The following is a 25,909-nucleotide window of genomic DNA, read 5'->3' as shown; positions in this document are numbered from 1 at the left end:
TCGCTGGGGTACGGGTCCGACACACACTGACCCTCACTGGGGTACGGGTCCAATACACACTGACTCTCACTGGGGTGCAGTTCCACACACACTGACCCTCACTGGGGTACGGGTCCGACACACACTGACCCTCACTGGGGTACGGGTCCAATACACACTGACTCTTGCTGGGGTACAGTTCCACACACACTGACTCTCCCCGGGGTACGGGTCCAATACACACTGACTCTTGCTGGGGTACAGTTCCACACACACTAACCCTCACTGGGGTACGGGTCCGACACACGCTGACCCTCACTGGGGTACGGGTCTGACACACACTGACTCTCACCGGGGTACGGGTCTGACACACGCTGACTCTCCCTGGGGTACGGGTCCGACACACGCTGACTCTCCCTGGGGTACGGGTCCGACACACGCTGACTCTCCCTGGGGTACGGGTCCGACACACACTGACTCTCACTGGGGTACGGGTCCAATACACACTGACTCTTGCTGGGGTACAGTTCCACACACACTGACCCTCACTGGGGTACAGTTCCACACACACTGACCCTCACTGGGGTACGGGTCTGACACACGCTGACTCTCACTGGGGTACGGGTCCAATACACACTGACTCTTGCTGGGGTACAGTTCCACACACACTGACCCTCACTGGGGTACGGGTCCGACACACGCTGACTCTCGCTGGGGTACGGGTCTGACACACGCTGACTCTCACCGGGGTACGGGTCCAATACACACTGACCCTCACTGGGATACGGGTCTGACACACGCTGACTCTCGCTGGGGTACGGGTCCAATACACACTGACCCTCACTGGGATACGGGTCTGACACACACTGACCCTCACTGGGGTACGGGTCTGACACACGCTGACTCTCCCTGGGGTACGGGTCCGACACACGCTGTCTCTCGCTGGGGTACGGGTCCAATACACACTGACTCTTGCTGGGGTACAGTTCCACACACGCTGACTCTCACTGGGGTACGGGTCCAATACACACTGACTCTTGCTGGGGTACGGGTCTGACACACACTGACCCTCACTGGGGTACAGTTCCACACACACTGACCCTCACTGGGGTACGGGTCCGACACACACTGACCCTCACTGGGGTACGGGTCTGACACACGCTGACTCTCACTGGGGTACGGGTCCAATACACACTGACTCTTGCTAGGGTACGGGTCCAATACACACTGACTCTCACTGGGGTACGGGTCTGACACACGCTGACCCTCACTGGGGTACGGGTCCAATACACACTGACTCTTGCTGGGAAACGGGTTCCACACGTTATTGAGACATATAGGGAGCTTGACAAGGTAAATGCTGAGGGGATGTTTCCCCTTTATGGGGTAGTCTAGGACCAGAGGGCTGGTTTAGCTCACTTGACTAGACAGCTGTTTTGTGATGCAGACCAAGGTCAACAGCATGGATTCAATTCCTGTACTGGCTGACGTTATTCATGAAGGCCCCAACCTTGCCCCTCACCTGAGGTGTGGTGATTCTCAGGTTCAATCATCATTAGTCAGCCCTCCCCCTCAAAGGGGAAAGCAGCCTATGGTGACTTTGCATTTTACTTCGAGGGTATAACCTCAGAGTAAGGGGTCACCCATTTAAAACAGAGATAAGGAGGAATTTCTTCTCTCAGAGAGTAGTAAATCTGTGGGATTCTTTACGGCAGAGGGTGTACAGGCTGGGCTATTAAGGATGTTCAAGGCGGAGACAGACAGATTTTTAATCAGTAAGGGAATCCAGCGTTATGGGGATAAATTGGGAATGTGGAGTTGGGGATTATATCAAATCAGACACGATCTCATTGAATGAAGGAGCAGACTCGATGGGCCGAGTGGCCTACATCTGCTCAGAGGTCGGCATGGTGACGCAGTAGATATCACTGCTGCCTCATGGCGCCGAGGACCCAGGTTCAATCCCGGCCTCGGGTCACTGTCTGAGTTTGCACATTCTCCCCGTGTCCACAAGGGTCCCACCCCCACAACCCAAAGATGTGCAGGGTAGGTGAATTTACCACGCTAAATTGCCCCTTAACTGGGAAAAAAAAAATTGGATACTCTAAAAAAAAAATTTTTTTAAATACTTCTGCTCCTACGTCTTGTGGTCTTATGGTCTAATTATTCTGTGCCAGTTCATCCTACAATCTGTAATCCACTGTCTATTACATTTCAGTGCTAACTAGAAATAATCTGTGTGTAATGTTTTGTAATTCATACAACACAGAAGGAGGCCAGTCAGCTCATCCTGCCTGTACTAGCTCTTTGGAAGTGCTGCCCAATTGGTCCTAGTGCCTCTGTCATTTCGCCATGGTCCTGTTATTTTCACCATTTTAACTCTTTGTCTAATTGCCTTTTGAAATTTATTATCAAATCTCCTTCCCTTTCAGGCAGCCACATCACAAGCACCGGTTACGTAAAAATGCTCCTTTCATTTCCACTCTGATGTTTTTCGGAAAATTATTTTAAATCTGTGCCTTTGATTCTCCATCTCCAATAAGCCATTGGACACAATTTCTCCTCGTTTACTTTATCAAGGCTCTTCAGAATTTTCAACCTCTCTGCCCATTCTGCTCTTAACCTACTCTGCTCTAAGGAGAGAAGTTCCAACTTCTCCATTCTCCCCAGAGAACTGGTCCGTCATCTCTAGTATCATTCTGGTCAATCACTTCTGCTCCTTCTCTAACACATTGACATCCTTCCTAAAATGAGGTGCCCAGAATTGAACACAACACTCCAGCTGAGATTTATAAAGGTTTAGCCATAACCTGACTTTGTACATCATGGGCGGGATTCTCTCAGCCAACGCCGGGCCGGGGAATCACCGGGCCGGGCGCGAATCGCGCGATGCCGATCCACTGATTCTCCGAAGAGTGGGGAATCGGCGCCATTGGCGCCGTCATGGTCGGCGCGGCGCCGGTTGGGGGCCGCTCTACACCCACAGCGATTCTCCGCCCGGGGTGGGCCGAGTGACTGCAAAAAAAATCTGAGTCCCGACGGCGCCGTCCACGTGTGGTCTTACCCGGTGGGACCTCAGCGTGCATCCATCCGGGGGCGGCCTGGTGGGGGGGAAGGGGGGGTTCGCCCCCGGGGGGGGGGGGGGATCCTCCGCTGTGTCCTGGCCCACGATTGGGGCCTACCGATCGGCGGGCTGGGGGCCTCTTTTGCTGTGCGCCGGCCCCTGTAGCCCTACGCCATGTTGCGTCGGGGCCAGTGCGTGGGGAAGGAAGTCACCGCGCATGCGCGCAATCGCACCGGTCGCACTGCGCATGCTCGCATTGCCGCCGGTCACAGCGCGCATGCGCAGACCGGCAGCGCCCATTTGACACCGGTATCAGCAGCTGGAGGGTTGTGGGTCGCTCCAGTGCCGGGCTGGCCTTCTGAGGGGCTCGGAATCGCTGGTCCTGGGCCTCTGTTGATTCTATCGTGAAATGCGACAGTGTTAAGACAGCGTCAACACTTCGCCTCAGGATCAGAGAATCCCACCCCATACTTCTATTTATAATACAGCTTCTGTGCTTCATTCACAGTGAATTGCTGCTTCCAAATAATCAAGATGTTCAGCGGGATTCTCTGTTCCTGATGCCAGGGCAGGATTCGTGAACTTATACGGCAGCAAAACTGGCGCCGACCCGGACCAATTCAGCAATCATTGAGGGGCGAGTACCGGCACCATGTGAAACACAATCAATTTGAATCAGAAATGGTGTCGGATTCATCCGATTCACAATTGACACTCAGGAGGCCAATAAACTGCAGCTGCATTTACACACTTCACTCCCCGCACACCCTCATCCCAGCACTGGAGCATTCCCATCTCGCTGCTTGGTCAGCTGGGGCCAGAAGGCACTTAGGGGTGTGGCCTGGGAGGACACCCATATGACCCGTAAGTTCACACTGGGCTTGCGCAGCTGCATGGCTTCCCTGAAACCTGCGGCAATGGTGTTCTGTGCCCTTCCACCCGACATCACACCTCCTGGCCACCCACCGCTACTCCCCCCAACCCTGGCAGAAAATCCCTGGCCAGCGACACGTCTGTCAGCAAACTGTGGCGATGTTGGACACTTTCCGTACCCCCTCTCTCTCCCTCCCTCAGCAGCCACGATGCCAGTTTCACAACTTTAAAAGTACAAGTGAACCTCGCCATCGCGAATTCGGCCCATTGGAGGTGGAGAATCGTAGAGACCCCGGAAAATACCAGGTCGGGCCTGCGAATGATGGGCGGGATTCTGGATCCTGAGGCTCAGTGTTGACGCCATCGGAAACGCCGTTGCATTTCTCGACAGTGTCAACACCGCCTCAGGTTCAGCAATTCTAGCCGTTCCAGCTGCTGATCCCGGCGCGAACTGGGCGCTGCGGGATCCGCGCATGCGCAGTGGCACCAGCGCCAACGCCCACATGCGCTGTGCCTTCCTTCAACGCACCAGCTCGGACATAACATGGTGCAGAATTACAGGGGCTGGCGCGGAAGAAAGGAGGCCACCAGCCAGAGAGGCCAGCCCGCCTATCGGTGGGCCCCGACCATGGGCCAGGCCACACTGGAGGCCCCCCACCCTTGGAGTCGGACCCCCCTCCACAGCGCTGGTGGGAGTCGCCGTTTTTCCTACGGCCACTCGGCCCATCCCGGGCCGAGAATCGGCGGGGCGGCCGCGTAGAGTGGCCCCCGACCAATGCTGCTGAAGTGTTGGCGAGTGTAGACTTGAGAGATGAACAGACACCTCCAATATTGATGAAGGTTCAACTCAATTTTATTAACTACTTCTAACTAACTAACACATGATGACTGTGGGTCTAAATGATGCTAACTTAAACTAGAGACCTAAGCCTTGTCCGAACCAGTTGATTCTCTCAGCACGTGGTGTGAGTCTGTGCTGGGCTGGATGAGTTCTTGTTACACTGAGAGGCAGCACCCAGAATGAGTGGGAACCGTGGTGCCCTCTGCCTTTATAGTGTGTATTCTAACTGGTGATTGGCTGCGGTGTTTGTACATGTTGATTGATCCCTGTGTGTGTCCATCAGTGTGTGTCTGCACCATGATATATTGGTATATACTATGACAGCCGCACCAACCACGCCGGCGCCAATGGTGCCGATTCTACACTCTGCTGAGAATCGCGTGCCGGCGTGGCGCGATTCGCGCCGGTTGCGGGGATCCTCCGGCCCGGTCCCGGGCTGAGAGAATCACGCCCGAAATGCCGATGGCATTGACTGTACATACGTTCTGGAACACATTGACGCTGCTGCCAAAGCAATGGAGAATTGTAGTTTAGCATGAAATTGGAACCGGCCACGATTTCGGCGTCGGAACCGATTCTCTACTCAGTCGCATTTACCAAATCCGGTGTAGACCAACGGAGAATCCCGCCCCACTGTTTACATGTTTTGATTATATATTCTCTGTAGACTTGTTGCATGGCTCGTGTAGTCTGAGAAAAAGTTGGACTACAATGTCATCTAGTGGTGGCCACTTGCAAGTGCAGTATTACCAATGTGGATATACCTTGGGCGCGATTCTCCGCTCCCCACGCCGGGTGGGAGAATCGCGGTACGGCCGGGCAACTCACGACACGCGCCCCTGGTGCCCCCCGCGATTCTCCCACCCCCCGCTCGGAAGTATCGCCGCTCGCCGTTTTTCACGGCAACCGGCGATTCTCCGGCCCGGATGGGCCGAGCGGCCTGCCGTTCCCGACCGGTTCACGACGGCGGCAACCACACCTGGTCACTGCCGTCGTGAACATGGGCGCCAAAGTGCAGTTTGAAGCTTGTGGGGGGCGGAGAGGGGAATGAGCACCACAGCCGTGCTTGGGAGGGGACTAGCCCGCGATCGGTGCCCACCGATTGTCGGGCCGGCGTCTCAAAGCAACGCACTTTTTCCCCTCCGCCACCCCGCAAGATCAAGCCGCTGCATCTTGCGGGACAGCGGAGGGGAAGACGGCAACGCGCATGCGCGGGTTTGAGCCATCAGCCATCGTGACGTCAGCCGCGCATGCGTGGGTTGGAGCTGGCCAACCTGCACATGCGCGGCTGACGTCACATAGGCGCCGCCGTCGCGTCATTCTTGGCGCGCTGCCTTGACGCAAGCGTCAAAGCCCGGCGGCCGAGAATAACGGAGCGCCGCTCCTAGCCCCCCGGGTGGGGGTGAATAAGGTGAGAGGAGTGGCCTCCGAGGCCGTCGTGAAACTCGGCCGAGTTCTCAACGGCCTTCCCAATTTTCCGCGGGAGCGGAGAATTCCGCCCCTTGGATGTGGCATCACAGTGGTTAATATTATTGGATTTGTAACCCAGAGGCTATTAACCCTTAGTTAATATCTGAAATAAAAAGGGCAGCACGGTAGCACAGTGGTTAGCACTGCTGCCTCACGCAGCCGAGGTCCCAGGTTTGATCCCAGTCCTGGGTCAGTGTCTGCGTGAGTCTCACCCCCACAACCCAACGATATACAGGGTAGGTGAATTGGCCACGCTAAATTGCCCCTTAATTGGAAAAAATTAAAATAAAAACTAATTACAAGAATGGAAACCAAGAACCGACCAGAAAAAAAACACTTGATTCACTCATGTCCTTTAGGGAAGGAACTCTGCCGTCCTTACCTGGTCTGGCCTACATATGACTCCAGACCCCACACGGTGATGTGGTTGACTCTCACCTTCTCTCTGAACTAGCCCAGCAATCCTCTCAGCTGTATTCAAGAAGGTGGTACCCCCACCATCTTCTCCAGGGCAGTTAGAAATGCTGACTTTTGACAAAGAGTCCACACTGAGATGGTCGAAAAAAAAACTTACTTTATTTAACAATTACTATTATATACGGCTCCAGTAGTTCCTTACTGGGTCTTTCTCTATTTATACAAAGCGAACATTGTTAAAGGTTTTATCGGGGGAGCTCGTATTCTACAAGATCCCTACGCCGTAAGACCCATGCGGGTTATAACACTGGCCTTTCCTATAACCCTCATAGATGAATAAAGAAATGCCTCCATGGCCTCAACCCTCACTATCTCTAGCCTCCTCCTGCTCTACAATCCCAATTGAGATATCTGAGCTACTATAATTCTGGTTTTATAAGGACACGGGGAGTCCACGCCCAGTAAGAACAACAAACATTGGTTTATTCACAATAATGTGATATAAAACTCCCGGCAGATCCCTACCGGGTTCTCCTCGGCCGGTGCCTTCCTGGCCCACCTTTTATACAAAGTTGCATGGAATTCCTCCATCCCTCAGCGGGGGAGCTCGTACTCCGCGGGAACCATGGGGAAGATAATCATTCCCATCCTGTGAGTCCCGTGTGGGATATTACATCTGGTAAACCTGCGGCACAATTCTCCATTCTGAGACAAAGTGTTGACGCCCATTTGTGAACTTGCGCGACAGCAAAACTGACAGCACACCTGGACTAATTCAGCGACTGTAATGTGGTTAGCACCAGCGCCATGTGGAACACAATCGATTCCAATGAGAAACGGTGCAGGATTCACCAGGTTCGGGATTGACACTCAGGAGGCTGACAAGCTGCAGCCGCACTTACACACTTCACTTCCCACACACACCATCCCAACCAACAAGATAACAACGAGAAAAGCGGCGCCCTATTTTACAGACGCCGAGCTTGAGACCGTGCGAGATCCCATGGAGGAGAGGAAGATTACCTTGGCCCAGGAAGGAGGTTGGCAGCTTCCGCCGTTCACAGTGCCTGGGCGCAGATGGCAGAGGTGGTCAGTGCCGTGAGGTGGTCAACACCACCTGGACCGGCCGGCAGTTCTTGAAGAAACTGCACCATCTCCTCGGGGTGGCCAGGGTGAGTAGGCAGCATTGTGCCCCTGGCACCAGCTCCAGTCTCACACACCCGTAATCCCCCCCACCCACCCCCCACCCCCCACCCACAACCCCCCCACCCACACACCCCTCACCCCCACCCACGCACCCCTCCACCCACCCCCACCCACCCCCTCAGGCACCCCCCCACCCCCCCACCCACCCACACCCCTCACCCCCCACCCATGCACCCCCCCACCAACACCTCCCCCACCCATCCCCCCCACCCCCCCACCCACCCCCCACCCACACCCCTCACCCCCCACCCACGCACCCCCCCACCTACACCTCCCCCACCCATCCCCCCCACCCACCCCCCCAAAACCCCAATGAGGGGGGGTGGCCGAACACCCACCCTGCACCACATGCCGGCACTCATACCAGCCGCTATGGGCGAGTGCCCTGGCCACTGAAGCCACCAGCTACCTACCCCCTCCAGTGAGAAGGCTGCCCATAACCGCCAGGAATGGGAGAAGATTGGAGGGGGACCAGCAGAAAAGTGGCCCCTCACCACAGACGATCAGAGGGCCGTGGACGTGGTGGCCGACCCGAGAAAGTGAGACCCTGCTGAGTTGCAGTTCCCTGCGACACCTGTGTCGCCCCCCCCTCCCCGCCCCAACTCTACCCCCACACGACCCTTACACCACGAGCATACCCACCACCACACCCTCACAACCTGCACCACTGCCACCCCTACTCCCCACTCCCAAACAGCACGGTAGCATTGTGGATAGCACGAATGCTTCACAGCTCCAGGGTCCCAGGTTCGATTCCGGCTTGGGTCATTGTCTGTGCGGAGTCTGCACATCCTCCCCGTGTGTGCGTGGGTTTCCTCCGGGTCCTCCGGTTTCCTCCCACAGTCCAAAGATGTGCAGATGTGGTGGATTGGCCATGATAAATTGCCCTTAGTGTCCAAAATTGCCCTTAGTGTTGGGTGGGGTTACTGGGTTATGGGAATAGGGTGGAGGTGTTAACCTTGGGTAGGGTGCTCTTTCCACGAGCCGGTGCAGACTCGATGGGCCGAATGGCCTCCTTCTGCACTGTAAAATTCTATGAAAGTCACACCCCCACTCCTCCCGTCCATCTTCGTCCTCCCTCACATCCTCCTCGTCAGACAAGGACTCGTGTTCATCCTCCTGCTCCAGCATGTTGTGACGTTGTGGAGGACGCAGCAAGCCACCATGATGTCCCAGTGTCATACTGGAGGGCCTCTCCAGAGGGGTCCAGGTAACTGAACCGCATCTTCAGGATGTCGAAGTACTGCTTGATCACGCTCCTGATCGCTGCATGGGCGTTGTTGCAGTGGGTCGGTACGTTGGTCTGTGGCCTCCGGATAGGTGTCATCAGCCACAAACGCAGTGGATAACCCCAGTCACCCAGGAGCCAAATCCCCCCAGCCGGGGGCATCTTGAACATGCCAAGAATCGTCGAGTGTGCCAGAATGAAGACGTGGTGCCCACTGCCGGTATTCGGCTGAGTCGTGCATGATGCACATCTGATGGTCACACACCAGCTGCACGTTCATTGAATGGAACTCCTTTCAAAGAAGAACGAAGAACAATACAGCCCCTAGTGTTGGGTGGGGTTACTGGGTTATGGTTATAGGGTGGAGGTGTTAACCTTGGGTAGGGTGCTCTTTCCAAGAGCCGGTGCAGACTCGATGGCCCTCCAAGCCTGTATCGGTCATAATATCACCCTTGGTCAAAACCCTCAGCACTTCCTAGTGCCGTATCCCTCTTTACCCATCCTATCCATGAATTTGTCAGGATGCCTTCTGAACGCCGTTAACGTATCTGCTTCCACAACCTCCCCTGGCAATGCATCCAGGCACTCACCACTCAATTTGTTAAGAGCGGCCTGTCATCTCTAGATGCTCGTGGGGCGTCATGCACCCCGACGATCACCCTCTGGAGCCCGGGCACCACAGTGATGGGTGCGAAGCCCACTGCCCGGGCAGCCTTTTGGGCTCGGTCCACATTGAAATGGATGGATTGAGCCCACTGGCCTCCATGACAGTGCGGATGCACCTCTGCACTGAGCTCTGTGAGATTCCGGACAGGTCCCCAGTCTGCGCCTGGAAGGACCCTGTTGTGTAGAGGTTCAGGGCGACCGTCAGCTTAGCAGCCACCGGGAGTGTGTGTCTCCCCCATACCCCCACGGTGCCAGGTGCGCAATGATCCAGCAGATACGTTGCATTGTCCACCTGCTCAGTCGGAGTCTTCAATGGCATGCCCGGTCCAGCAGGTTCTTGCATGACAGGCGCTGCCGGTACACACAAGAGGCCTCATGCGGCGCCTGCTTTGCACCTCCTCCTCTGCCTATTCCTCAATCTGTTGGAACGCTGACTCTCCATCCTCACCGGCTGCCTCCTGTTCCTCTGGGGCAGGCTCCACTGCTGCAGCTTCCTCCTCCTCGAGCAGCTCCAGCTCGTACAGCCGCAGGGCATCCCCCAGGGATGCGGCAACTAGGAGGAAGGCCACCATTACTGGTTGAATTCCAATATCCATTGTCTGCAGGAGGTGAAAGACCGACATGTTAGTATAGTGCGTCCCCCTATGCCCAGCCAGGTCTAGCGGGCTATATGGTGACCCTGGTTGGCACTACAGACCCTGACCTCGCAGGTTCCCCCCCCCCAGCCCCATTCCCGAACCCCTGGCCCCGTCGGTGCCTGGCACCGCGGGGACCTCTGGCCCTGGCGTCCGTCCCTGCTGCCAGGCGTGCCATTGGCTGGTGCTGCCCTTGCCAGTGGTATGCTCCACAGCCCCCATCCAGCACCTCCCTGCCCTATTTTGGGCGTTGCCCTTGTGCAGGCCGAGTGATGATCCGCAGGCAGGTGGCGGCCAGCTGGATGGGTGGTATGGTTGAGGGTGGGGTACTGGGGTGGATGGGTGGGGGCATCGTTACGCCCAGTGCCACTCTGCAGAACCAGGGCCGAGGTGGGTGGTCAGTAGGGGGATACAGCAAGGTGGCTGCCTTGCATGCTGCAGCAATGGCGGTCCATGACTGGACATCGCCAGTCTCGTGGGGAGTCACCCTGGCCCCACAGCCCGTCTCCCGTCACAACCCCCACCTCCCCCACCCCAGTCCTGGCAGAGTTCACCCCCACACCAGCCAGCCCAGCCAGTGTCATGACCAGATTCTCCCTAGTGGAGGTGGATAATCACAGAGGCCCCGGAGAGGCCCACTAATAACATGCAAACAACGTTTACAGTACGTGCAGAGTCAAACACATTGGGCGAAATTCTCCACAACGGCCGACGCCGGAGTGAAACCCAGAGTGTTTCACTCCGGCGTCGGAGGCCGCTCCTCGCCCCCTATTCTCCCCCCCCCCCCCCCCCCCAGGGGGGATAAGAGCGGCGTTGCGGGAAACTCGGCCGCCTGGCCTTGTCGCTTGCGTCAAAGCGGCGCGCCGAGAATGACGCGGCCGGCGACGCCTAAGTGATGTCAGCCGCACATGCGCAGGTTGGCCAGCACCAACCCGCGCATGCGTGGTTGCCGTCTTCCCCTCCGCTGCCCCGCAAGACGTGGCGGCTTGATCTTGCAGGGCAGCGGAGGTGGAAGAGTGTGTCTCTTAGAGACGCCGGCCCGACGATCGGTGTGCACCGATCGCGAGCCAGTCCCCTCATGAGCACGGCTGTGGTGCTCGATCCCCTCTCCGCCCCACACAGCCCCCACACTTACCTGTCGCGCGATGTTCATGCCGGCAGTGACCAGGTGTGGTTGCCGCCGGCGTTAACCCATTGGGGTCGTCAGGCCGCTCGGCCCATCCGGGCCGGAGAATCGCCGGTCGCCGGGAAAAACGGCAAGCGACGATTCTCCGAGCGGCGTGTCGCAAAACGCGACACACCATTTTGGGGGGGGGGGGGGGGGGGGGAGAATCGCGGGGGGTGCCAGAGCGGCCCTCCCGCGATTCTCCCATCCGGCGTGGGGAGCGGAGAATCACGCCCAAATGCCGATAACGAGGCACTAAAGCATTAGAATTCGGCATGAACATGGCACCCATCACAATTTCACCATCAAAGTCGATTCTCCTCCCAATCGTGTTCCGCGATTCCGAAGTCAGCCGACGGAGAATGCCGCTCCTGATTTTAATCCCTCCAGCATTGGTGGCTGTGTCTTTAACTCAAAACAACACTCATCCCTGGAATCTCCTTCTTAAATCTCTCTGCCTCTCTTCCCTCCTCTTAGGCACATTTGAAAATCGACCTCTTTGACCATGTTTTTGGCCATCTGCTTATTGCTTTTTGTGTCTCACCCCATGTTTGGTTGGTTGATTATCCCTTTGAACAATTTAGGACCTGTTACCATAGTAAAGGAATAAGTAACATTTATGCAGCATAGGAGATGGTATCTTCAGTGTTTTTGACTAACAGCTCACTGGACCTCACATAAGTTGTCAAGTAATTTGAAGAAAGGTAGCCTTGAAGTTACACAGCTCACAAACCATGCTCAGGCTTCAAACAGAGTTAGAGGTGTAATCACCTGTTCTCAGGTGTGTAGATATAGTGAAGTTTTGACTTTTTACAACCACTCCAGCAAGCAGATCAGGCCTCAGTTTAATATGTCACACGCTGGGAGTGTCAGCCCTTAGCCTTTATGCTCAAGCCCTGGAGTGGGACTTAAACCCAGAATCTTGCGATTTAAAGGTGAGAGTGCGGTCAACTGAGCCAAGGCCGATATGAGCACGATACAGGTGAGAACCTGGGAGGTGGAGAATGAGAACAAACACCACTGTCATTAAAGCTGGACCCAATTACAAGCACTGTTTCATTATTCATCAGAGATAGGAATTTAAATTGGAAATGTACAACAGGAAGTGAGATTTGTAAGCAGGCTAATTTTGCAGATACAATTTTAACACTGTTATATGTACAGATATTGGAGTGTCACAAGGTGCAGAGGTTTTGCTGCAGCTTTACAAAACCCTGGTTAGACCCCACTTGGAGTACTGTGAGCAGCTCCGGGCACCACACCTTAGGAAGGATATTTTGGCTTGGAGGAGTAGGTTTACAAGAATGATATCTGGACTTCAGGAGTTAGGTTACAAGGCGAGATTACACAAATTAGGCCTGTTTCCTCTAGAATTAAGGGGTGATCTGATCGAATACTTCAAGATATTAACAAGAAGTGACAGGGCAGATAAAAATAAACTGTCTTCATTGGTTGGAGATTCTAGAACGAGGGGGCAAAGTGTAAAAATTAGGGTCAGACCATTCGGGAGAGATGTGAGGAAACACTTCTACACATAAAGGGTAAAGAGGTTTGGAATTCTCTTCCACAAACAGCAATTGATGCGAGGTCAGTTGTTAATTTTAAATCTGAGAAAGATCATTTTTAATTAAGCGAAGGTATTAAGGGATATGGGCCAAACGCAGGAATATGGGGCGGGATTCTCCGACCCCCCCCCCCCCCCGACGGGCCGGAGAATCGCCAGGGGGCGGCATGAATCCCACCCCGACGCCGGCTGCTGGATTCTCCGGCGCAGGTTTTTTGGCGGGGGCAGGAATCACGCCGGTCGGGGGCCATTGGCAGCGCCCGCCCCCGGTGATTCTCCGGACCGCGAAGGGCCGAGTGGCTGCCCGTTTTTGGCTGGTCCCGCCCAGTAAAATACACCAGGTCCGTACCGGCGGGACCTGGCTCTGAGGGCGACCTGCGGAGTCCTCGGGGGGGGGGGGGGGGGGGGGGGGGGGCGCGGGGGATCTGGCACTGGGGGGCTCCCACGGTGGCCTGGCACGCGATCAGGGTCCACCGTTCCGCGGGCGAGCCTGTGCCATGGGGGCACTCTTTCCTTCCGCGGCGGCCGGTGTAGCAGTCCGCCATGGCCGACGCGGAGAAGAACCCCCCTGCCCATGCGCTGGGATGATGCCAGCTCACGCTGGCGCTCCCACGCATGCGCCAACTCGCGCCGGCCGGCAGAGGCCCTTCAGCGCCGGTTGGCCCGGCGCCAAGCCCTTCAGCACGGGCTCGCGCGGCATCAACCCCGCCGGCCCCGGCCTAGCCCCTGAAGGTGTGGAGGATTCCGCACCTTCCGGGCGGCCCGACGCCGGAGAAGTTCACGCCAATCCTCGGCGCCGGTAAGGCCCACAATGCCGGGTAGGGGAGAATCCCGCCCAAGGAGTTAGGCCACAGATCAACCATGATGTCATTGAATGGCGGAGCAGGCTCGAGGGGCTGAATGGCCTACTCCTGTTCCTATGTTCCCATGAAATTGTACAACAGTTTAAGTTGCAATGGATGGGTAGTGCATGCTGTGGCACACAGCTTTCCTCATGTGTTGTGCCTCTGCTGGTAGTGATGCTGTATTGTTGGTGAGGGATGGGGCTGGTGTACAAGGGATAGCAGTACACCCTCATTAAAAGGGAAGCATGTCACATTGTTGCTTTGTTCTTCCCACAGCAGCAATGTTGGGTGGGCTTCTCCATCGGCGGGATCCTCTGCTTCACCGTGGATTCACGCCTGTGGATTTCCCGACGGCGTGGGAGTGTCCACAATGGGAAACCCCATTGGCCAGCTGCTGGAATGGAGGAACCTGCTGCCGGCGGGTCACGCCATGTCAAAAAATGGGTCTCGCAGGATGGAGAATCCTGCCCATTATCTACGATACAGATGCATCCTGGTGCAAGGCACGTAATGCAGTCCCTGTGAATTTAAAAGAGATCCTGGCTAACAGGCCAAAAGGCAGTCATTGAAAATAGTATTGCCTGAACAGGGTATGAAACGTGTTAAGTCCTTGGGACTTCTCCGGGAGAGATACCATGCTTGGCGTCAAGCTCAAGAAGAATTTTGTATTTACATATCACAGATTTAACTGTTCTCATGGAAGTATTATATCAGGACAATATTTCAAAGCTGTATTTAAATACCATGGATTGAGACATACTCCCAATTCTTCTTTATGCCGAATGTGATTGAGCTGCACCAGTCTGTCTGCCCTTGTAGGGCTGGATTCTCCAATCCCCCAATTGTGTGTTTTTCAGTGACGCACCATTCGCTGACTGCAGGATTCCCAACTCCCGCCACCTTCCCATTGAAGCCACCGGGAAACCCGCAGGCAGGGGAGGGGAAAGAGAATCCCAACGGCCGAAGACTTCCAGTCGTCCTCTTCTAATGACGCTGCCTCTCTCCAGTTTGTCCAGTTTGTCTCGTCCAGATCTTCAGTTTGTCTCGTAACTGGATCCAGTTCATACGTGCTGGAGGTCAGGGGCAGGATTCTCCGACTCCCCCCCCCCGGGCCGGGTCGGAGAATCCCCGGGTGGGGCTGCATGAATCCGGCCATGCCGCTCCAACGCTGGCTGCCATATTCTCCGGCACTGATGTTTTCGGGTGGGGGCGGGGATCCCACCCCGCCGGTCGGGGGCCATTGGCAGCAGCCGTCAGTTTCTGGCCAGTCCCACCATCGTGGGTTAGACATAGTCCCACACGGGAGGACCTGGCTGGTAGGCCGGCTGGTGCAGTCCTCGGGGGGGGGGGATCCGGCACCGTGGGGGGCCTCACCGTGACATGGCCAGCAATCGGGGCCCACCGATCTGCGGCGGGCCTGCGCCATGGGGGCACTCCTTCCTTCCGCACCAGCCCCTGTAGGGCTCCTTTTCTTTGTAAATTTAGAAAACCCAATTATTTTTTTTCCAATTAAGGGGCAATTTAGCAGGGCCAATCCACCTAGCCTGCACATCTTTGGGTTGTGGGTGTGAAACCCACGCAAATACGGGGAGAATGTGCAAACTCCACGCGGACAGTGACCCAGGGCCGGGATTCGAACCTGGGTCCTCAGCACCATAGTCCCAGTGCTAACCACTGTGCCACCGTGCTGCCCTCACTTTCTGTACACTGACTCGCACTAATCAATTGGGGATTCCCATTAGTAGGTGAGGATGGGCTAACTGGTTTAGCTCAGTGGGCTAGACAGCTGGTTTGTGATACAGAACAAGGCCAGCAGCGCGGGTTCAATTCCCGTACCAGCTGAGAATTCCGAATCTGTGTACCCTAACAGGCGCCGGAATATGTCGACTAGGGGCTTTTCACGGTAACTTCATTGCACTGTCAATGTAAGCCTACTTGTGACAATAAAAAGATTTAATTATACTTTGTGTTTTTATGGCACAGGAGGAGGCCATTTGACCCATTGGGTACAAGTCAGTTTTGTCGAACAATCCAGTCAGCCCCATTCCCCCACTCGAGCCCTGTATCTCTGCAAGCTTATTTCCCTACCGCCCTCTGAGCTCACTGGCCAACATTGGCTTCGGACCCAATGACAACCTCTATTTTAAAATTCTCATGTATATTTTCAGACTCCTTTTCGTCTTGCTATTTCCCATCTCTGCAATTCCCCTAACTACACATCCCTCCAAGATATCAACACTCGTCTAATTCTTGCCTCATGTATACCCTCGATTTTAATTGGTCAACTATTGGTGGTCGTACCTTCAGCTGCGCAGACCCTCCTGAATTCCCTCCTTAAATCTCTCTTTCAGTCTCTATCACTCTCTTTCTTCCTTGTAATTTCTTAAAAGCCCCTATATCTCAATTACAAACTGGAGTGCAGACAGTCAGTAAAATATTGCGTAAGAATAAATAGTTCACAAAATCAGTGGACAGAATGAAATGCTTACCAGTAAAAGGAGAGAGAATCCTTGCCACCTCATCAGGATGGGAAGCAACTGAACAAAAGAAATGGTAAGTCTACATAGTCAGATCGCAGTAACAGGAGGAGGACCTGTAACAAACTGCATTGTGATAAGGAGAGAAGAGCAGGAATAAAGATTAAGTAAATTCGATGTAGAATTACACAGAATTTTACACTGCGAAAAAATACATTCTGTGTCAGTTTTATTCTCCAGAAAAACCTTGCCCCATCTCACCCCAGCAAAATACTGAAATAAAAACAGAACAGCTGGAAAACCCAACAGGTCTGGGAGCATCTGTGGAGAGAGAAACAGAGTTAACTCTTTAACCTTTCAACAAGTTATCAACGTGAAACTCTGTGTCTCGCTCCAGAGATGCTGCCTGACCTGCTGAGTTAGTCCATCATTGTCTGGCCTCTTTTTCACCATTTCCACCACTTTCACCAACAAACACATCGTCCCCTCCTCTTTCCGCATTCCCAGGTGACCATTGCCTCTGAAAGGCTGAAAGGCAACCTCAGTGCAGCATTAAGATTTTGGCAGGAATTCTCCGGCTGTTCCAATTCACTTTTCCCACTGGTAGCGCACTCCCGCCGAGGGGTTTCCCAGCAGCGTAGGGTGGTTTCAATGAGAAATACCATTGACAATCGGCAGGAAGACAGAATCTCACTGCAAGCAAACAGCGCGCCGCTGAGAAACACGCTTTTGGAGTGAAGGCCCAGGTTAATAAAAGTTAAAGTGACTTCCCCAGATGATCCTTTTTAGCAATCCAACTGGTGGTTTCAATCACTCCACTTCATAGAATTATCATAGAATTTACAGTGCAGAAGGAGGCCATTCGGCCCATCGAGTCTGCACTGACTCTTGGAAAGAGCTCCCGACCAAGGTCCACAACTCCATCCAATCCCCATAACCCAGTAATCCCAACCAACACTAAGGGCAATTTAGCATGGCCAATCCACCTAACCTGCACATCTTTGGACTGTGGGAGGAAACCGGAGCACCCGGAGGAAACCCACGCACACACGGGGAGGATGTGCAGACTCCGCACAGACAGTGACCCAAGCCGAACCCAGTGACCCAGTGACCTTCCTGGGAGAACAGCCACGGCAGCAACCTCGACACTGGAAGGAAGGACACTTATCTTTCATTTCATATTAATCCACTTATTAGTTTTATTCCTTCCCCCTCCCTCTGTGTGAATCTGTCTTGTATGCATTTGGGTAGAGGGTGGGATGGTAAAAAAGAGGGGGGGGGAGTAGTAGATTAGCTGGCGTAAAAAATCATAATTATTGCATGTCTTATCTCTATTTGTGTTATAAATAAAAAGATCTTGGGCAGGATTCTGCGTCCCACCAGATCCGTTTTCTGGCGGGGGGCTCCCTCGTCGACAGCAGGAGCCACAGTCCCGGCAGCCAGACAATGGGTATCCATGCCTTTGGGAAATCAGTGGGCATGAGTGCGCTGCTGGTGAACCAGAGGATCCTGCCGATGGAAAATCCCGCCCCTTGTGTTTCACTTACAAAGCTGGCGCCTGTAAGTCATTGGAGCAGTCCAGAGTGAAAGATAGCAGAAACTTGATTCAAATTATTGGTTAATTCACTTGTGTTGGGACTCCGGGGCCTGTGAGGCTGGAATTGACCGCACACTCGCCGAGGGTATGTAACACATCTCGTCCAGGGATCCCCAGCGTGGATTCAGCAAGAATGGTTCCCCTAACTGGGAGTCCTCGAACCAGAGCACACAGTCTCAAAGTAAGAGGAAGGCCATCGAGGACTGAGATTTGCAGAAATTTCTTCACTCAGAGAGTGTTGAGAGATTGGAAGTCTCCACCTTCCACTAACTGTACTCAACTAATAGATTGTTAGTTTTCTAGATAATAACAATGTCAGTGGACATGGGGAAAATGAAGGAAGTCAGCAATGGGTTAGAAGATCAGCCCCCTGTTGTCGATGAATGGTGGAGCAGGTTTGAGGGGCTAAATGGCTGACGCATGCTGGTCTATGGTCCTGTGTCCCCACATCTGCCTGACTCTGCCCCCATTTGGTGACAGGATTGCATCCTTGCTGAGGTAAGATGGCATGTGGCTTTCAATGCAGAGTGCACCTGGTCTTGCTGGAGCCAATGGACAGAATCAATTATCATTCCAGTTGTTCAAGGTCATGGGAGTACGCGGTGTCATGCTGGTACCTGTTGCGTCCATTTGCCTAAGTACGATAAGTTTCAATACTGACTGGCACAGGAAAAGGATCACACTATCAGCAGAGCTAACGTGAAATATTACAAGTTATTTCAGCCACCAGCAAACAATGAGAGTAATGTCCCCCCCCTAATAGGGAGCCCTGGTCTCCCAGTCAGAAGAGGAGCACGGTGGCATTGTGGATAGCACAATCGCTTCACAGCTCCAGGGTCCCCGGTTCAATTCCGGCTTGGGTCACTGTCTGTGCGGAGTCTGCACATCCTCCCCGTGTGTGCGTGGGTTTCCTCCGGGTGCTCCGGTTTCCTCCCACAGTCCAAAGATGTGCAGGTTGGGTGGATTGGCCATGATAAATTGCCCTTAGTGTCCAAAATTGCCCTTAGTGCTGGGTGGGGTTACTGGGTTATGGGGAAAGGGTGGAGGTGTTGACCTTTGGTCGGATACTCTTTCCAAGAGCCGGTGCAGACTCGATGGGCTGAATGGCCTCCTTCTGCACTGTAAATTCTATCTATGTAAACCAACAGTGTAAAAGAAATGTATCTCACTCAGACAGGAATCTGTCAACAATCAGATTATCATGGGGCTATTGTTGAGTTTCTGGTCAACAGTAACCCCCCCCCCCCCCCCCCCCGCCCCGGGTGTTAAATGTCGGGGATTCAGCAATGCGAATGCCATTGAATGTCAAGGAGAAATGGTTAGATTCACTTTTCTTGGAGATGGTCATTGCCTAGCACTTGTGTGGCACAAATGTAACTTGTCACTTGTCAGCCCAAGCCTGGATATTGTCCAGGTCTTGCTGCATTTGGACATGGACTGCTCCATTATCTGAGGAGTCACGAATGGTGCTCAACATTGCGCAGTCATCTGCAAACATCCATACTCCTAACCTTATCATGCTGCCCTCTCTTTGGGCAGCACGGTAGCACAAGTGGATAGCACTGAGGCTTAACAGTGCCAGGTTCGATTCCCCGTGGGTCACTGTCTGTGCTGAGTCTGCACGTTCTCTCTGTGTCTGCATGGGTTTCCTCCAGGTGCTACGGTTTCCTCCCACAGTCCAAAGAGGTGCAGGTTTGGCCATGATAAATTGCCCCTAGTGACCAAAAAGGTTAGGAGGGGTTATTGGTTTACGGGGATAGGGTGGAAGTGAGGCCTTAAGTGGGTCAGTGCAGACTCAATGGTCCGAATGGCCTCCTTCTGCACTGTATGTTCTATGTTCTATGTTATGATAGAGGGAATGTGACTTCCGGTTGCGGCTATGACCAGCTAAGTCGCATGTTTGGCTGCTCCTGCTACAAAGGTGTTTTCGGGCCGATTGGAAGGCCCCAACGGCGCTGTAAGGACAAATCCCGGTGGGGGAAGGCTCCCTGAAGAGAACCAGACCAACTTTATGGTCGGTACCCGGAGTGGGGTGGTAAAGAAAGCAACAGCAGCTCCCAAAAAAAAGCGGGGGAAGAAGACCAAAATGGCGGCCGGTGGTGCACCCGAGGAATGGAGGAAATGGGCGGAGGAGCAGCAGGCCGCTCTCCTGCGCTTCTTTACGGAGCTGAAAATGGAGCTCTTGGAGTCAATGAATGCGACGACCACCAGGCTGATGGGAGCCCAGGCGACCCAAGAGGCGTCGATTCGGGAGCTACAGCAGGAGATGACTGTGAGGGAGGAGGAGGCCACGGTCCTCGTGGGAAAGGTAGAGGTGCACGAGGCACTCCACCTGAAATGGCAGAGCCGTTTTGAGGAGCTGGATACCCGAATGAGGCGGAAGAACCTGAGGATCTTGGGCCTGGCAGAAGGCCTGGAGGGGTCAGACCTCCCGGGATATGTAGCAGAAATGCTGAGCTCCCTGATGGGGGCAGGGGCCGTCCCTTCGCCCCTGGAGCTGGAAGAGGCCTACAGGGTCATGGCTAGGAGGCCAAGAGAAAATGAGCCCCCGAGGGCGGTGCTGGTGCGGTTCCAGCGACTCAGCGACCGTGAGAGAGTGCTGGAGTGGGCCAAGAGGGAAAGGAGCAGCAAGTGGGAGAATTCGACGGTGAGGGTCTACCAGGACTGGAGTGCGGAGGTGGCAAAGCGGCGGGCCCGGTACAACCGGACGAAGGCGGTGCTACAGGCAAAACGGATCAGGTTCGGAATGCTGCAGCCAGCGCGCTTGTGGGTCACCTACAAGAACCAACACCACTATTTTGAGTCCCCAGAGGAGGCGTGGGCCTTTGTACAGGAAGAGAAACTGGACTCAAATTAGACCCAGGGGATACTTGGCGGCCGTAGCCACTCGGGTACTTTCAGCTGAATTCTTTGTTTGGATTTTGAACTCTTGCTGTGGTTTTTCTTCTGATGTTTTTTCCCCCTCTGCCAACTTCCCTTAGTTATTGTTATTGTGGTTATTCATGGTTATTTATGGTTATTTATGCTGTTTGGTAGAGGGTGACTGTTAAGTACAATGTTATTTGTTATTTATCTGTTATTTATAATGTTAATTTGGGGAGGCGGGACGGGGGGGAGAGCAGATCGGGGATATGGGCTCCTAGGGGGGGGTCTTTACAGGCATGGACGGGGACGGGGGTGGAACTGAAGATGGCGGGGTGGGGTGTGGCAGGGCGAAAGCGCGGGCTTTCCTCTGTTTTCCCGCGCGCGGGGCAGAGGAGGGGGGGGGGAGGAGTGCGGGGCGTGGCTAGCAATGGCGACCTTTCCCGCGCTGGAGCGGGGCCAGGGAGGAGTGGCAAGGGGGGGGAGGCCCCCCCCCCCCGAGCCGGGAGGAGTCGGAGTGTGGCAGGAGCAGCCGGGTCAGCGTGAACCAGCTGACTTACGGGAGTACGATGGAGGGTACATCGCGGCTAGGAGGGGTCCTAGCCTGGGGGGGGGGGGGGGGGGGGGGGGGGGGGGGGGTTAGGGAGGGACACCGGGTTGCTGCTGAAAAGACCAGAAACGGGAAGTGGAGGACTGGAGAGGTGGGGGGAGGGAGACATCGCCATGGGGAGCGGGTCAGAAGGGGAGGGTCGACCCGGGGCGAGCAGGGAACAGGACATGGCTAATCGGCAGGGGAGGGGGGCGGGTCGTCCCGCGACCCGGCTGATCACTTGGAACGTGAGGGGGTTGAATGGGCCGGTCAAGAGATCAAGGGTATTCTCACACCTGAAGGGACTGAAGGCTGATGTAGCAATGTTACAGGAGACCCATTTGAAGGTAGTGGACCAGGTTCGCCTGAGAAGGGGGTGGGTGGGACAGGTGTTCCACTCTGGATTGGACGCAAAGAACCGGGGGGTGGCGATTCTGGTGGGAAAGAGGGTGTCGTTCGTGGCGGAGGAGGTGGTGGCGGATAAGGAGGGTAGGTATGTGATGGTGAAGGGTAAGCTGCAGGGGGAGAAAGTGGTGATGGTCAACGTATATGCCCCGAACTGGGATGACGCGGGTTTTATGAGGCGCTTATTGGGCCTCATTCCGGGACTGGAGGACAGGGGGCTTGATCATGGGGGGGGACTTTAACACAGTGCTGGACCCCGGCCTAGACAGATCGAGCTCAAGGACCAATAGGAGGCCGGCAGCGGCAGAAGTGCTGAGGGGGTACATGGAGCAGATGGGAGGAGTAGACCCATGGAGGTTTGGTAGGCCGAGGGCGAGGGAGTATTCCTTTTTCTCCCACGTCCATAGAGTGTACTCCAGAATCGATTTCTTCGTGTTGAGCAGGGGGCTGATCCCGAGGGTACGGGAAGCTGAGTACTCGGCCATTGCGATCTCTGATCATGCACCACATTGGGTGGATGTGGAAATGGGGGAGGCGCGGGACCAGCGCCCGCTGTGGCGGCTGGATGTGGGGCTGTTAGCGGACGACGAGGTGTGTAAAAGGGTCCGGAAGAGCATCGAGAGCTATCTGGACTTGAATGACACGGGTGAGGTGCAGGTGGGGATGGTCTGGGAGGCCCTGAAGGCAGTGATCAGGGGAGAGCTGATCTCCATAAGGGCGCACAGAGAAAGAAAGGAGAGGCAGGAGAGGGAGAGGCTGGTGGGGGAGCTATTGGAAGTGGATAGGAGATATGCGGAGGCACTAGAGGAGGGGCTGCTGGGAGAACGGCGCAGCCTGCAGGTCAAGTTCGACCTGCTGACCACCAGGAAGGCAGAGACGCAGTGGAGAAGGGCACAGGGCGCGGTCTATGAGTATGGGGAAAAGGCGAGCAGGATGCTGGCACACCAGCTTCGCAAACGAGATGCGGCTAGGGAGATTGGGGGAGTGAAGGAGAGGGGCGGGAAGGTAGTGCAGAAGGGGCAAGAAGTGAACGGGGTCTTCAGGGATTTTTACAAGGAGTTGTATCGGTCTGAGCCGCCGACGAGGAGAGGGGGAATGGAGGACTTCCTAAACAAATTGAGGTTCCCAAGGGTCCAGGAGGGGCTGGTAGAAGGGCTGGGGGCGCCAATAGGGCTAGAGGAGCTAGTCAAGGGAATAGGTCAGATGCAAGCGGGGAAGGCGCCGGGGCCAGATGGGTTCCCGGTGGAATTCTATAAGAAAAATGTGGACTTGGTGGGACCAGTACTGGTACGAGCCTTTAATGAGGCGCGAGAGGGGGGGGTTCTGCCCCCGACAATGTCGCAGGCACTGATCTCCCTGATATTGAAGCGGGATAAAGACCCCGTGCAGTGCGGGTCCTACAGGCCTATCTCGCTTCTGAACGTGGATGCCAAGTTGCTGGCAAAGATCCTGGCAGCTAGAATAGAGGATTGTGTGCCAGGGGTAATCCATGAGGACCAGACGGGGTCGTGAAGGGGCGGCAGCTCAACACGAACGTGCGGAGATTGCTGAATGTAATTATGATGCCGGCAGTGGAGGGGGAGGCTGAGATAGTGGTAGCGCTGGACGCGGAGAAGGCATTCGATAGGGTGGAGTGGGAGTACCTGTGGGAGACGTTGGAACGGTTTGGGTTTGGGGAAGGGTTTATTAAGTGGGTGAAGTTGCTCTACTCGGCCCCGACGGCGAGTGTAGTGACAAACGGGAGGAGGTCGGAGTATTTCGGGCTCCACCGAGGGACCAGGCAGGGATGTCCTCTATCCCCCCTACTTTTCGCACTGGCGATTGAACCGTTGGCGATGGCACTGAGGGGTTCAGGGGGGTGGAGAGGACTGACTAGGGGAGGGGAGGAACATCGAGTATCGCTGTATGCGGATGATCTACTGCTGTACGTGGCAGACCCAGAAGGGGGAATGCCGGAGATAATGGAACTATTAGCAGAGTTTGGGGACTTTTCGGGGTACAAACTAAATTTGGGCAAAAGCGAGGTTTTTGTGATACACCCGGGGGACCAGGGAGAGGGTATTGGGAGACTCCCCTTCAAGCGAGCAGGAAAGAGCTTTAGGTACTTAGGGGTGCAGGTGGCAAGGAACTGGGGGACCCTCCACAAGTTTAACTTTTCCAGGCTGGTGGAACAGATGGAGGAGGAATTTAAGAGGTGGGACATGGTACCGTTGTCGCTGGCGGGGAGGGTGCAGTCAATCAAAATGACGGTCCTCCCAAGGTTCTTGTTTTTATTTCAGTGCTTGCCCATCTTCCTCCCTAGGGCCTTCTTCAAAAAGGTGACGAGTAGCATCATGAGCTACGTGTGGGCGCATGGCACCCCAAGGGTGAGGAGGGTCTTTTTGGAGCGGAGTAGGGACAGTGGAGGGCTGGCACTACCCAATCTTTCGGGGTACTACTGGGCGGCAAATGTGTCAATGGTGCGCAAGTGGATGATGGAAGGGGAGGGGGCAGCTTGGAAACGAATGGAGAGGGCGTCCTGTGGCAACACAAGCCTGGGGGCCCTAGTAACGGCACCATGGCCGCTCCCCCCCACGAGGTACACCACGAGCCCGGTGGTGGCGGCCACCCTCAAGATATGGGGGCAGTGGAGGCGACATAGGGGGGAAATGGGAGGTCTGTTGGCGGCGCCAATAAGAGGGAACCATAGATTCATCCCGGGGAACATCGACGGGGGATTTCAGAGCTGGTACAGGGTGGGCATACGGCAGCTGAAGGACCTGTTTATAGAGGGGAGGTTTGCGAGCCTGGGAGGGCTGGAGGAGAAGTTTGAGCTCCCCCCGGGAAACATGTTCAGATATTTACAAGTGAAGGCATTTGCTAGGCGGCAGGTGGAGGGGTTTCCCCTGCTCCCCAGTAAGGGGGCGAGTGATAGGGTGCTCTCGGGGGTCTGGGTCGGAGGGGGGAAGATATCAGACATCTACAAGATAATGCAGGAGGCGGAAGAAGCATCAGGGGAGGAGCTGAAAGCCAAGTGGGAAGGGGAGCTGGGAGAGCAGATAGAAGACGGGACGTGGGCGGATGCACTGGAGAAGGTCAATTCTTCCTCCTCGTGTGCGAGGCTGAGCCTCATTCAATTTAAGGTGCTGCATAGAGCTCACATGACGGGGACAAGGATGAGCCGGTTCTTTGGGGGGGAGGACAGGTGTGTCAGATGTCTGGGAAGCCCAGCGAACCATGTGTATATGTTCTGGGCATGTCCAGTGCTGGAAGGGTTCTGGAAGGGGGTGGCAAGGACGGTGTCGAAGGTGGTGGGGTCCAGGGTCAAACCAGGATGGGGGCTTGCGATCTTTGGGATCGGGGTAGAAGCGGGGGTACAGGAGGCTAGGGAGGCCGGAATACTGGCCTTTGCGTCCCTAGTGGCTCGACGAAGGATATTAATTCAACGGAAGGACGCGAGGCCTCCAAGCGTTGACACTTGGATTAACGATATGGCTAGCTATATTCAGCTAGAAAGGATCAAATTTGCCCTGAGAGGGTCGGTACAGGGATTCTCCAGGCGGTGGCAACCTTTCCTTGACTTTTTAGATCAGAGATAGACGTTCGGGGTCGTGGCAGCAGCAACCCGGGAGAGGGGGGGGGGGGGAGGGAGGGGGGGGGGGGGGGGAGGGGAGGGGGGGGGAGGGAGGGGGGGGAGGGGAGGGGGGGGCAGCAAGGGTCGTGGGGGGACATGCACGACTGTAACGCGGGCAAGTCTGCTCGCTGCTCATGTCTGAAACTGTAGGCTGCCTTGTTTGTTAAGGTTGCCTGGGGGGGGGGGGGGGGGGGAGGACTGGTGCGCGCGATGAGGGCGGGCGAGGGAGGGACATTTGCCTAGAGGGATTGTGTTGTAAATAATTTAAAAAATTAGTAGGGGTAAATGTTTGTATGGAAAAACTCTTTCAATAAAAATTATTTTTTAAAAAAAATGATAGAGGGAATGTCATTGGTGAAGCAGTTGAAGATGGTTGGGCCTAGGACACTACCCTGAGGAACTCCTGCAGTGGT

At 55.1% G+C, this 25,909-nt stretch overlaps 1 protein-coding gene across 6 annotated transcripts in view; it reads right to left on the bottom strand.

Annotated features, from left to right (window-relative positions):
• Nucleotides 1-25,909, bottom strand: part of ppef1 (protein phosphatase, EF-hand calcium binding domain 1) — a 152,948-nt gene that overhangs the window by 85,081 nt on the left and 41,958 nt on the right. For 3 of the 6 annotated variants that reach the window (XM_038802819.1, XM_038802817.1, XM_038802818.1), the window contains one exon: nucleotides 16,443-16,490. The exons of 2 other annotated variants lie outside the window; for them this stretch is intronic. In XM_038802819.1, coding sequence (XP_038658747.1) covers nucleotides 16,443-16,490 — 48 coding nt within the window. Of the gene's footprint in view, nucleotides 1-16,442; nucleotides 16,557-25,909 lie in introns of all 6 variants that reach the window. One more of the 6 variants, XM_038802823.1, reaches the window with a different exon arrangement.

The sequence above is a fragment of the Scyliorhinus canicula genome, chromosome 7 (genome assembly GCF_902713615.1).
Source record: "Scyliorhinus canicula chromosome 7, sScyCan1.1, whole genome shotgun sequence".
NCBI classification, from domain to species: Eukaryota; Metazoa; Chordata; class Chondrichthyes; order Carcharhiniformes; family Scyliorhinidae; genus Scyliorhinus; species Scyliorhinus canicula.
Note: the sequence above shows the minus strand (reverse complement) of the source record. Positions and strands in the feature narration are given on the sequence as shown.